This window comes from Delphinapterus leucas, chromosome 2 (assembly GCF_059928025.1).
Source record: "Delphinapterus leucas isolate spDelLeu-1000000601 "Yukka" chromosome 2, BTC_Dleu_Yukka2, whole genome shotgun sequence".
Lineage (NCBI taxonomy): Eukaryota > Metazoa > Chordata > Mammalia > Artiodactyla > Monodontidae > Delphinapterus > Delphinapterus leucas.
In genome coordinates this window covers 56293396-56307853 of record NC_143130.1, presented here as the reverse complement: position 1 = coordinate 56307853, position 14458 = coordinate 56293396, and the positions used below count along the sequence as shown (strand labels likewise).

General features: G+C 40.4%; 1 protein-coding gene across 1 annotated transcript in view; it reads right to left on the bottom strand.

The window, feature by feature from the left end:
• GABRB3 (gamma-aminobutyric acid type A receptor subunit beta3) overlaps nt 1-14458 on the bottom strand; it is a 77395-nt gene that overhangs the window by 3756 nt on the left and 59181 nt on the right. The window contains exons 4-5 of the mRNA XM_022598833.3: nt 11080-11232; nt 4993-5237 (exon numbers count right to left, since the gene is read on the bottom strand). Of these exons, the coding sequence (XP_022454541.2) occupies nt 4993-5237; nt 11080-11232 (398 nt within the window). The remainder of the gene's footprint in view (nt 1-4992; nt 5238-11079; nt 11233-14458) is intronic.

Here is a 14458-nt window from a genome sequence, read left to right as displayed (position 1 = left end):
ATTTTATACATAGTAGCGTGAAGTAATAACCTATAAGGGAAAAGAATCTGGAAAAGATTCTTATGTATGTATACATTCATATTTGCATGTATAACTGAATCACTGTACAGTATACCTGAAACTTACACGATATTGTAAATCAACTATACGTCAATAAAATTTTTTTAAAAAGATATAGTTCTAAATAGAAAAAACAAAAGGTACATTTATGAACCTTCCCCCCCTTCCCACTAGAAGAGTGAGAAAACACGTGGCTTCAGTGGAACCAGATGACAAACACTACTCATTCATGGACACACATTCCCTGAGCACTTACCACATCCAGCCCCAGTGTGCACCTTTTGGTAGATGCAAAGAATGGGATGCTGTCTAGGACAGAAGGCACAGTGGCCACATGAAATGTGACCTGCTATCTATCTCCGAAGCACAGAGCATGTGCCCTGGAGGTTAGAAGAACAGGGACAAGACCACCTGCTTGGAGTGGGGATTGTCAGAGGCAGGATGGGAACAAGTGGTAGACAAAATCAGGAAAACATCATAGAGAAGAGCATCTGGGTTAGGTCTTGAAGGAGGGGGAGATGTGGACAAAAAAGAGAGGGATTCTGGGAAGAGGGAATCAAAGGCAAAGAGATAATAAGGTGTATGGTGATTTCAGGAAGCGCATAGGGAGAGTGAAAAAAACATAAGAAGTAAGGTCAACTGGATGCTGAGTTGATTTTTCAAGATTTAATGACAAATCTGTACGAATCAGTATCCTGTCTTCCTTTATCACTTGTGGCCAGTTTTGTGCATTTGGAAAAGAACTTCGGAGGGTGGGTCTAAGTCTGCACTCTTGGATTCCAGTGAAGGAAGCCCACCCTGAGGGAAGCCGAACCTGATGTTGTCAATGTTTACAAAGTTGGGGTGCCAGGGTTATCTGACACCTGTGGCTGCCTCAAAGCTGTTTGAGAACCAATATGGTTGCATCGCTCCATTTCAGAGTGGGGTGAACAGCTACAATGGAACAATCATGTCAAAAGGAACTTGAACATATACATGGAATTAATAAGAATTTAGAGTAAATTAGTTTGGCTGCTTTTGACATAGTTTTACATTTGCATAATTTTCATTTAAACGTGAACCAGTGTGTAGAAAATTTACACTGAAACTACTAGAAGGTATTTTTTTTCTGCAAGAATTAAAGGGTTACTAAAATCTTTTAAATCTTAGAAACCAAACATTTTAAACAAATATTTCCAGAAGAGATGCTAATGTTTTCCTATCATCTAGAATTTAAATCTTAAAACAGATGGGATTGTAAAAATGTCCTGTATAGAATGACAGCGATGACTTGTAATTTCTGAAGCATTTCATGAATACTACTTATTTTGAGGAGTTTGTCTCATATCTACTATAATTAGATTCATTGATTTCAATGTAGTTTTTCTTCCCACTTCAAAACCTGGACAGGCAGAAACATTCAGAGATGAAAAACATCTCATGTGGAATGTATCCTAGAGGGATTTTCACTTTTTCCAAGAATCTGTCACCAGATTGGCACACTGTTGACGTCTCATTCTCTACTAACCTTCAATCTTCAAAATGAGTAAAATACTCTAGTTTCAGGAAAATAAGGAACTATTTATCATGTGAGAAATGAAATCTTGCTCTTTAGTAAGAGGAATGATGTCAAGCCAGCAGCTCTGATTCCTTGGCAAGACTTTCTGCCACTTCATGAAATTCAAATACCATTTGGTCAACTTGCAAAATATCACAAGGCTTGTAACCATAATACATGCATTACAACCAAAGACTAACTCTTGGGTATAGAAACAACTCAGGAACAAACAGAGGTTAAGCACAAATAAATTAAGGTCAGGATTTTCACTGCACCACTGATCTGAGGATAAACTGACTATGTGAACACTGCCACTAAGTTAAAATAGAGTTCAATCACTAAATTTAAGGAAAATCTACTCATGGTCTGACATTAGGTTCAATAGCGTCATGGTCACGTTGGTGGCCTGCAGAGCCCCTGAGGACACCACCCTGAGATCTCTCACAGGACACAAGCAAAGACAATGACAGTACAAGTCCTTGCTGTCACCCAGTGTCCATCAGTCCAAGAAAAGCTTCAGCCCCCGAGCCTCTTGGCTCCCAACTATGACAGAGGGGCTCCTTGAGGCCATTGCTGGCCATACTGATAAACAATCCCAAGAGATATCACTGAAAATGAATGAGTGAATAATTATAATTACAAAGAACTCTTGAAACTGTTGGCCTGTGCATAGTGCCATTTCTGTTTTGCATTAAATTTTTTATTCTTTACTTTCTTTTAATTCATTTGGATCATGTGATATGAACTTTTGGGAGGTGCATTTCTACTTTAAAATTATCACTAAATTCTTAGGTGTGGTCAGCAACAATATTTTAAAATTGAAGTACAGTTGATTTACAATGTTTCGTTATATAGCGAAGTGATTCAGTTTTATATATATATACACATATATATGTATATACATACACTCTTTTCCATTATATGTTATTACAAGCTATTGAATATAGTTCCCTGTGCTATACAGGGTCCTGGTGGTTTATCTATTTTACATATATTAGTGTGTATCTGTTAATCCCAAATTCCCGATTTATCCCTCCCCCCACTTTCCCCTTTGGTATCCGTATGTTTCTTTTCTATGTTTGTGAGTCTATTTCTATTTTGGAAATATGATCATTTTATCATCTTTTTTTTTTAGATTCCACATATAAATGATATGATATTTGACTTTATCTGTTTGATTTACTTCACTTAGTATGATACTCTTGGGTCCATCCATGTTGCTGCAAATGGCATTATTTCATTCTTTTTTATGACTGAGTAATATTGCATTGTATATATGTACCACATCTTTATCCATTCATCTGTCGACGGGCACTTGGGTTGTTTTCATGTTTTGGCCATTGTGAATATAGCTGCTATGAACACTTGGGTACATGTATCTTTTCGAATTAGAGTTTTCATCTTTTCCAAATATATGCCCAGGAGTGGGATTGCAGAATCATATGGTAACTCTATTTTTGGTTTCTTAAGGAACCTCCATACTGTTCATCATAGTGGCTGTACCAATTTACATTCCCACTAACAGTGTAGCAGGGTTCCCTTTTCTCCACACCCTCTCCAGCATTTGTTGTTTGTAGATTTTTTGACGATGGCCATTCTGACCCGTATGAGGTGATAACTCGTAGTTTTGATTTGTGTTTCTCTAATAATTAGTGATGTTGAGCATCTTTTCATGTGCCTGTTTGCCATCTAGTCAGCAACAGCTTTTAATGCTTACCTTTAAGAGCATCAAATATGCATTTAAAACTAGCATACATGCATTTGTATGTCTGAGCTGATGTCTACAATTACAGATTTTTAAAAATATGAACATGCAAAGGCTTTAAGAAAACTGTTGGGAAAACAGAAACAAATTTTCAGAAAAGCAAACAGTAAAAATGGACTCATGAATTTTCCTCTGCATCTGATTTATAATATATTATTTCTACATTCTGCTTAATTTCGTCTGTGGATTTAGAGATTTGGGGGATTTTGTTTCCTTTTGTTTTAAATTTTAAGCTTCACACTCAAAAAGATATTTCTGTAGCAAAACAATTTAACCTTTCTAAAGAGTGTCATTTAGAAGAAAGGAAATAAAATTTAAATCTGTTTAAATTATGAGGGAATTTGGAAAAACAGCATTGTATGTGTCTGCGTGTCTGTGTAATGGAAAAAATAATGATGTGATGAATTCTAGTTTCCTTGGAAACAGTATTACTAAAGTATACCGTGTATGCATAATAGGATGTGGACTAATTTAGAAACACACCAGTATGGTGCTAAGTATAGTTTCCAGTAAGAAATTCAGGGTCATGTTGCCTGTGGAAGCCTGATTTTATTCACAGATCCTAGTTTCTCTGACCAAGTCTATTTATGTGTTGCTGAAAGGATAGGAGCCATTTACAGTCATTTACCTTCACTCATTCATGAACATCCAGGGACCTATTCTGGGCCACTGGTGGGCCACAGGCACAGCACTCCTCCAGGGAGCTTCTGCACCCCTGGGAGAGGCTTGGGCCGGCAATGCACCAAGAGCACCAGAAAGAACAAGGAAACTTCACGAGCTTGAGAAATAAGTATGTTTAGTAAGAAGAATTTAAAAGTGAAGAAATATAGCAACAAGCCCAGTATGTAAACGGGTGGAGGTATATTTTTGAGGACTTGAAGGGATGCAAGAGGTAAAAGGATAAAGATAAAAATTTTATAGAAACGACAATGTGCTTTCACTAAAATAGTATTTATAATTGCAATAACATATTCCTTTTATTAAAAAAATAAACCGAAATGACATCTAACTGCAAACTTTGTAATTGGAAGGATGTAAGCGTGAGATGAGGGGGGCTGGAGAGGGACCTGATTGGTGCCCTCTCTCTGGGTTCAGAGCCCATGGGTCCTAGAGCAGCTCCCTGATTGGCTGCTGCTGTCCTGGGCTGCTTGCCTGGCATTTTGCAGAACACAGCCAGCAGGGCTGGGCCAGGGCAGATGTACGAGAGCCCTGGGACAGTGCACTGCTCCTGCCCTGCACTAGGGACCCTGAACCAGGGCAGATGAGAGAGGGGGCTGTCCACACCGTGCAAAGAACAACAGCATGCTGGCTATCACATTTGTAATTTGACCACTGAAGGAAAACTGCAACATTGTTGAAAATGCTTTTGACTGTCAAGATTGGGCCCCACACCCCAGAGATCCATTCATTCCTATATCTTTCCTTTTCTTTTCACAGGAAACTGGCAAGCTTTTGGCTTCTCCAATTTCTGCACCAATTTTGCTTTTCTATAAAACTCAGTGACTTGCAGACGCCACCTTTCAGGCTACAATCAACAAGCCTGCATCACTCCTACTCAAAGGCCGTGATGCCGCGGGGTCTGCAGGTCTGGGAAAGGCAGAGTGGGGGCGGCCGAGGCCGAGAGGCCTACCCGGTTGCTGTCACCCTTTGAACGGTCATTCTTTGCCTTGGCGGTCTTTTCCGCAAGCTTCTTCTGCCTTTGAGGGCCTCTTCCAAAGAAAATGTAGTTGACAAAGGCATACTCCAGAAGGGCCAGAAACACAAAGACAAAGCAGCCCATGAGGTACATGTCAATGGCTTTGACATAGGGGATTTTGGGCAACGTCTCCCGAAGATGTGTGTTGATGGTCGTCATGGTCAGCACGGTGGTGATCCCTGTAAAAGAAATGGGAGCGTGAGAGCCTGCAGGTCCACCGCTCAGTTCCTCACTTTTCACTTTCCTGCTTTATTTTCTCAAACAGTGTGAAGTAGTTGAAAATCACGGTTGAATATTGTTGGGTGATCGAAACACAACAGAATATAGAACACACAGTTTGGGCGGCAGGTCACACCTCAGGCTGGGGAGTTAACATCTCTTCCCTGCCCGCGCCACCTGGGAGGCGCCTCCCACTGCACCTGGCCCGTGGATGGAGGTGGATGGAGAGGGGTTGGGGACAAGGCAGAGGCTGCCCTGCATGAAAGCTGTAAGAAATGAAAATAAACCCGGAATTTATCATAAAACACTAAGTGTCTGGGTGAGAAGTTTCTGGGAAGAAAATGAATCTGGGGAATCTAGGAAGGCCATGTGTGGCCACTAGTGAAGAAAATGATTCTTACCACAAGGCCTTAAAGCAAGGGGAATGAGGCAATGACTTAAAGCTGCTAAGGACGGGAACCAGTCCTTAGCTCAGAGAGGGAATGTTCGAGTGTAGCTCCGGAGAACAGATTACCTCATGTAGCAACTTCCCACCCCAGCTAAGAAAGAGGCTAATAAGCTGTGCAGCACATGTTGGCTGTGGGCAAGGGCTAATGATTTTACCCAAAGTATAGGATCTTACCATGCTCTGGGGCAAGTGGCCAGATCTCTGTTGGTATTTTTTTTGTTGTTAAATGTCATTATTTTGAATTCTTTAGATAGTATCAGGTGAATAATACCATTTTTCTCTAAGGGAGCTCAGTTTAGTCTCTAAAAACATGTAAGGACCATATTTTGTAATTCTCCCATAGCAGTGGGCATGTTCTTGGTGTATAAAGATTCCATATGGGATGATTTGAAGCCACAGAGAGCAGGGGACCCATTGGCTCATGACATGACCAGAGCTGCTGAGCTGAATGAAGCTACATGTGTGGGAATGAACTGCATCACTCACTTCTCAGTGGCACGGGCATTACTGCAGCTGACTTGCTCTCTTTGAGACAGTACTTTTGAAATATTAAGAAGTCTCAAAAAAGTAAGGCAGCTCCAAAGAGCCAACTCTTTTCTACCCATTTGACTGGTACCATGGAATGTGATTACTCATGTGTCTTCCAGGACCCAAAGGAGAGGGTCATTGCCACATGAGGACTTCTCTCAAGGAGACTTGCAAGGTGAGAGCTTCAGCCATGGTCCTTCAGCCGTAGTAACCCAGAAAACCAATGATGTCCCCTAGACCAGCAGGCAGTGCAAGCCCAAGAGGCTGACCACCCAGACACATGGTCCCACCAGACCACTTCTCTGACCCCACTGGACCCCCACTCAACTTTCCGGGGAAGGGGCTGGGTTTGTTAAGCGTTTTAGTCTGATGCCCTCTGGACTCCCATCCCATCCTTGGATGAGTGCCAGAGTGTAGGACTCCCCTCACTAGTGACCACCTGGAGAAGAGGGAAGAGAGCCCAGGCTTCCATCCCACACATGCTGAGCTGCTGTTAGCAGGAGATGAGGGAAGCGAGGAGCAGAGAACCTATTTTCATGTCTGACTGCAAACAAGAGCTGACGATGAATATATGGAAGTCAAAGATGTCAGGATATTTTAAGACTCGCCTTTAACATAAAATTCAGGTGTACCTGGGGACTTTTAAGATTTGAAAATGGCAATGGGATAATTATAGTTTACAAAGAAGTGCAAAAACACCATGCAGGTGCTACAAAATTAGCTGTTCTCACTATTATTCAAAAATTTTGTAATGTTGTTGCCACAACTTATTTTTTTCTTTCCAAATGGACTTTGGAAAGTGCTCTGCTTTAGTCGTTGCTTTGGCTCTCCAGTTGATTATTCTGAGTGGATGTGTATAACATAGGCCTCAGTAGATGTCCCCAGAAAATGGGCTAAAGTAACACAAAACAGGGACGGCCAGCACATGTCAACGAGAACTCAGCCTGGCAAAGGCGAGGAAAATGGGCAAGGATGCTGGCTTCAGGCCCATCAGTGCCAGCTCAAGGAGTCCCTTAAGAGTAAGGTTTTGTGGTGAGTGTTCCCTGGCTTTCCAGCTTGGGATCACATGACCTCTTAGCTTGAAAGGCCATGCATTCTCTAATTCTTTGTATCATTTTCCTTCCTATCAAGATAACCGTGGAGAGTGGTGGATGCGATGGTTCACGGCCTGGATAGTAGAACCACATGGCGCAGGCCAAAAGCCCTGCACCACCACGTACCAGCAGCAGGACCTGAATGAACTTGATAGGTCCACAACTGTTGTCTAAATGTGTTGTGAAGTCTAAACACCACGGTGATGGGATAACAGTAACTGGCATTGTTAACACTCGCAACAACAGATGTTATCATTATCAGCATCACAGAAAAATACATTTTCTGGTAGCCTCCAGTTTCTTGGCAGGAGACCCAGATCCGGCAGGCTCTCTCTGAACTTCTAATCTCTAAAGGGGACCCCATCCAAAGACAGAATGGGAGACTGAGTGGTGCCTTCTGTGTTCTTCATACATTTACCAAGCTGTTGTCTTGCTAACTATTAGCCTCAAATTATTTCTCATTTATATTAAGGAAATATTATGCTTGAAAAACTGCATTTATAAAGAAGGTTGTGAAATAAAAATATAATTTATATCATTTAATCAAAAGATATTTAATTTTTCTTCTTTGTGACCTAAATAATGTGACTTAAATTATTTTAGTGTAAATTTTCACTTTCAGAAGGACCAATACTATTATTCACTGATAAGTGGACTTCAGGATTTTTGAGGATGACCATGTAATTACAACTCCCAACTTTGTAGTCTGGCGGCTTCTAACACTAACAGTTCAACGGATGTGGGGGTCAGACCCTGGGCATAAGATTCTGAAGCACACAGAGCATCTGTGCAGCACAACTGGGTGAAGAACCAGCGTTTCCCTTCTCAGAGGAGACAACCCCTGACAATTCCAGGTCTAACAGTGCCCTGAGCTGGAGGGACATGCCAAGGAGGTCTTCACTGAGCACCCTTCTGTGCAGACCCACACCTCTAAGACCTCATTTAGAAGTGGGGAGAACTCACCACTGTGCAATCATTCAGGATGAAGGCAAACAGCACTCTAAACATTTCAAAGGGTGTAGTTCATGACAAGACACATGAAGTGAGCTGGGGGAGGGGGAGTTCTCCAATCAAAGCCCCCCAAACCATGGCCATATCCTCTCCAAGAGGTACTGAGCACATTAGCATCTTAAAGGTTCTGAGAGATTCCTTAATAAGAATGGTTAATAATAATTCTTGCTGAGCTTTTAAAAAAATCCATCATTTTTACAATGTAATAGACCAAAGAACCCTTCTGTGTATTGTCTATTGACACTGTAGAAATCACGTGTAGTGGTTAAGGGCCCTGAAGTCAGACAAACTGGATTAAAATCTTTCTTCTGACACTTAATATTATCTGACTTTGCACCAGTTATGTAGCTTCTCTGCACCTCACTCCCTTCTCTGTAAAATGGGAACGATAACCCTGCCTATCATGCTATGGATCTTCTGCACCATGGATCAGGTAACCACTTTCCAATGACCTTGCACAGAACTTAGAACCTGAGTATTTGGTAAGTTTCAGCCTTAATGATTGTTGTTGTTGTTGCTGTTATTTAGGGTTCATTACCCGATGATACACTTTTCCTTAACCAATTGGAGTTGCCGTGCTGTCACTTCCCAAGTCCTGCAGGCCCAGGCTCAGAGACCATGTCTTATGCAGAAGCTGGGAGACAAGGAGTGAGAGGACTGGGGTCCCACGCTGAGAGCGGGACCTGCTGGACATCAATCTGGCCAGACACTGCAGCCTGGAGATCCCAGCTGCCTTCTCGACCTCCAGGCCTCAGGTCCACCCCAACACTGGCAAATGCCTTCAATTCTGCCTCCCAGACTTCTGATATCCATCAGAACCTGCACACCTCCAGTGGTAACGCCTTAGCCAGTCTGGACAGACCACTCCTCTGTCCCAGCAAAACATGAAGCATGTTCATGTTTTCATGAACATGAAAACATCCCAGAAGCATGACTGAAGTTTATAGTAACAATACTGAGTTGACAAGAAAAAGTGGAGTCTACTTTCATACGCTGTAATGAGGCTATGTTGACTCTAATCCACTCCAGATAGATTATCTATTTAATATTGTGGAAGACGATGTTTACAATTTAGGAGCTATAGAATTTGGATCATCCAGAAAATTGAGAAATTTGCATTTTCAGTACACCTCTCTTCTGATGATGCCAGATAATTCTGGTTCTTTGGTACTCATATTTCTCTAATTACCTCAAAAATAACAGATTCTCTGAGGCAGATTCCCTGGAAGCTCAGGAAGCTTCAGCTTCTGATCTTCTCTAATACAGGCCTCTTACAGGCTCGGGAGGGGTTCCGGAAATTCTGTATTTAATATTCTTTCCCTTAAAGAGAGCTCCTGAAGTTGTATAAGCTAGCAGCTCCACAAAATTTGGATCTGCCCTAGCAAATTCATTTTAGCTGTGAATTTTCCAGGTGAGAAGAGAAAATAGTTTAACAAAGGGCAATCTAGTAACATAACAAAAAAGGCAAAACCTACAGAAAGGACTGATGTTACAGGGTAACCTCTGCAGGTGGTAAAAAATCCTGAAGGTTTTTTCGAGAGATTTTTCCTTTACCAAGCCCATTAGAAATAGATTAACAGCACTTCTGATTTTTTGATACCTTATTCTGCTCAAAGTGTTTTTACATTCACCTAATACTTTAGAGATAACTACCTAAGTTTCTTAAGTCACTGTTAAATGTTATTTCATTAGAAAAAAAATAAGTCACTGTTAAATGTTATTTCATGAGAAAAGAAATCTAATCTTGAATCAGTGAGAGTCACCTGTCTTTGCATCTAAACCAGACGTCCACTTACACACATGTACACACATTCTCCTGGAAGCATGATGCTAAGCAACTTATATTCCTGGGAAGAGATGGTAAATAGAAAAAGTAAGAAAGAGGGACAAGCAGATCCCTGAATTCTTATGCTTCTCTGCAGGCTACCAGCAGATGTGTTGTAATTCTTTCCCATCAATTTTGAAAGGTATTATTGATGACTTCACTCCCAGGAATTAAATTCAACCCTACCCAAAGAAGGGATAAACTGGACAATTGCTCTTCAGCTCTAAAAGCTCAGTACTTACCTAAAATGTATTTAAATAATTATTTTGTCCATGCAGTTTCATAATAATTAGTTCAGTAGAAAATAATTTTTCTGAAAATATAAGCCTTCCCTTAATAATTAAAAAATATTAGAAATCATACTGGAACGTATAATGTATATTGTACATCAGCTAATAATCCAGTTGTCAAGTGACCAATGGCCAGAAGAGATCACTAGAGTTCTTGGGAACCACTCAGAATTTAACGTCACATTTTAATGCTCATTAATTTGTGTAATTCCAATTATATGGTATAACATTTGACTGTTTTTCTGACTTAAAAAAGAATGCACACAATTAATCAAGTCTTCTTTCTGGGCCATAGAATAATTTTGAACAGGAGATGTTAATCCTTGCTTAAAATTAGTGTCAAAAATAGTTTTATTATGCAAGTATTCGGCAAGCATATTTTCCCTTTCATAGGCATGAAAATTCACATTTGAGCCTTATAATTAAATTAACACATCAAGAGAATCATGCATGAAATTAGTGTTTCAAGATAAAAAGTGACTATATGGGCAAGACTGGTGTCATGATGTCAAAAAATTGTAGTTGAACTATAGTCTTTGAACTCCCTTAATATTGTAATGACATGGTGACTTTACATTTTAGGTATCATTTAAAAATAGCACATACCAAGGGCAACTCTAGCCGCAGATGCATCATAATTGATCCAGAAGGACACCCATGAGAGAATTGTAATTAGGATAGAGGGCATGTAGGTCTGGAGAATGAAGTATCCAATGTTTCTCTTCAACCGAAAGCTCAGTGAGAGCCGAGGGTAGGCACCTATGGTAAACAGACAGGAGTTACACTGGAGATCAGACACAGCAGACAAAGAGTTTGCTTTGACTTCCAGGGGTCAACAGCATGCATTTGAAAAGTCCAGAACGGAGGGGTGGTCCACAACCATACAATCTGCCTCCGTGCGCCTAATGGTACCCATCAAGAACTTGGGAGAGGAATGATTTTCAGTCTATGTATGAGGTCATGACGAGGATACTCTTCTAAGGTTAAATACTCAGCTGAGAACTGTCCCTGAGAAAACTTTGGGGGAAGGCTTTAGCTTAGAACACAGAATAGTGCCAAATATCTCATTTAGTTTTCAACTAATGGTCCCATTCTTCTCCATTGTAGATAGGGGAGATTTGGCTCAAGGCTTTACTGAGCAAAATGGTTTTTTATCAGTCATCCCCTGTCAGTCCATCTAGAGCAACAGTGCACAGATGTTTGAGGCACTGACCCTGGAACGCCTGGGATAGCTCAGGGACCCCCACCCGAGAGCTGGAGAGGCACAGAGGGCAGGAGTATACTCTGAGATGCTCTGCTCCAACCACAGGAAAGGCATCAAGGAGAGCTGAGGAGAAGCACCCAGTCTGCTTTCCTGTATTTGAATCCCAGTGCTAACCTCCTGATGTGCACATCCCACTTAGACAGCCTTGAACCCCACCACCACTGCCAGTGCAGAGAAAAAAGCCCACTGCTTATGCCACCTATAGCTATATATTTGCCTTTTCTGTTTGATTTTGTTTTTCTTGGAGCAAGGCAAGTGTGGCTTCCATTTCCTCCTGTCCATTTCAATAGCCCACTTTATCAGTTTCAAACTTCTCAGCTCTTAATTTTCTGGACTCAATTGAGGTCGCTGGAAGGTCAACCTTCTCTAATCATCAACTTCCTTGCCTCCTCCCCTCCTGCCTTCACTCATGGGTGGTGCTCTGTTCCTGAAATTCTTCCACCCAAAGCTTCAGGAGGCCTCACTTTTCTTGTCTTCCTCCTACTCCAAGCCTGACAGGCTCCTGTTCTCCTCCTGCCTCAAAGTATATGCATTTTCCTGACTTTACTCCACATCCCTTTCTGGTTTTATCCCTATATTCTATACCTTTTCCAGTCTGATTCATTCGTATGACTGTTTGTTCTACGTAGTAGATGAAAGACTTTAACCTCTTGGCTCTTACTTTAGCATCAACCACATTTTCAGCCAAATTATATAAAGGAGAAAAGAAATCGCCTAATGGACCCAGCATTTAAAAGCTGACAATCTGGAAATTTCCTCCAATCTTTTATGTGCCTGTGTGTGTATAGTTTCTTTTATATAACTCTGATCAAATGCATATATTGTATTGTCACCATAGCATAAACACTTTCATCCTTATTACAAATTACTTATAAATACAATTTTAAAGTTCTCCTAATTTTCCATCAAATACATACACATGCATTCTATAGTTTATAAATACATTTTCCTGACTGCAATAAATTTAGGGTACTTCCATTTTTACAAAACGTAAGTAATATTCTTAGGGATACCTTTGAGCAGAGTCCTTTCATTATGTTTAAACTTACTGCCTTAGGATGAATGTGCCAAAAGAGGAATTGCTAAGCCAAGGTTGAAGGCTTTTGATATATATTCCCAAATTACTTTGCAAAAGAACCACACAAGCATACATGCCACTATGAGTACTTTATAGAAGTGCCTATCTCATTTTGTAAACATAACAATACTGCATAATATTTCTTTTCTTTTCTTTTTTTTTTTTTTTTTGTGGTACGCGGGCCTCTCACTGTTGTGGTCTTTCCCGTTGCGGAACACTGGCTCCGTACATGCAGGCTCAGTGGCCATGGCTTACGGGCCTAGCCGCTCCGCGGCATGTGGGATCTTCCCGGGCCGGGGCATGAACCCGTGTCCCCTGCATCGGCAGGCGAACTCTCAACCACTGTGCTACCAGGGAAGCCCCATAATATTTCTTAAAAATAACTTTTGTTAATTTCCTTGGGAAAATTTGTCCTTTCAATCACTTTCTTTAATTGATCACTTCCTAAATGTTTGTTTTTCCCCTGATTTTAACTTTATAAATAATCTAATTACACTATTCATTCATCTTTCCCATTTTTTGTTCCTCTTACTGTTTTTACCTATTCATTAAAGTTCTTTTAATACTAATACTTGCTTGTATCCTCTGCAAGCATTTTCCCAGTTATTTGTTTAAAAACCTGAATAGGGTAAAGTGGGGGACATATAAAAACAAGTTTTTTATGTAGTTGAGTCTATCCATTTTATTTTTTTCCCTGTGATTTTTAAAACCTGTTTTTAGGTTTAGATAAGTTCACAATAGAGAGCTAACCACAAACTTATTTTGAGGTTTGGCAATTTGAACATGCATGTTGTTGGTTTTTGTTCCACAAACAACTAACCAAGTTTTCCAACACCTCTATGAAATAAAGCTTCTGTTGACATAGATTTGATACACTCTGTTGTTTTATAGTACATTCCATGTCTATGGACATGGACATGGACATGTCCATAGACATGATGTGCCCATGAACCAAGTCAGAGCCCTGCCTGGGCTTTAACACCTCTGGGTCCCCGGCCCCATATGTTTCACAAGCACAGTCATCCCGTGTTCAACAACTTCTAAGGCTTCACATAAAGGTTAAAATAGTCATCTGGGAATTTTAGCTTCTCCAAAATGTTTTCCCAATTTAACATTAGTTTTATTTTCCACCATGTCTCTGCATTAAACATAACATTTTCTAGCCAAGAAGTATCGTCATTGCCTCAAAATAATTGTTCATATTTCTTGCCTCTGCTGATTGACACCCACTGTTCTCCCCTTAAGAAATGTCTTCTTTCAACCATACTTCAAGGCCTTGGTCAAATGCCACATCATCCATAAATCCTTTCTTTTTCTTCCCTCCAAGTGTAAGTAATTACCCTCTTATTTTCTTTCTTCTTTAAAGTTATAATTATTAATATTTACCAAGGTAAGATCTTCCTTAGTAAGCTGTACATACCCCTAGGCAGAGTTTGTGAGGTACTGTATTTTTCATATACTGTCATGCCTAGCTAAACGTCTAAACCATCTCTGTCGATTAATAAATGCATCTGTGTACTGAGAAAAAGAAAACAGGCATATTTGGTTTATTTATGTGACTCTTTAGCAAGTTTAATACTCAAAACAGTCAGTAACTCTATTAAATATTAGTTTGAAATCCCATAGCAACTTCAACATTTTTT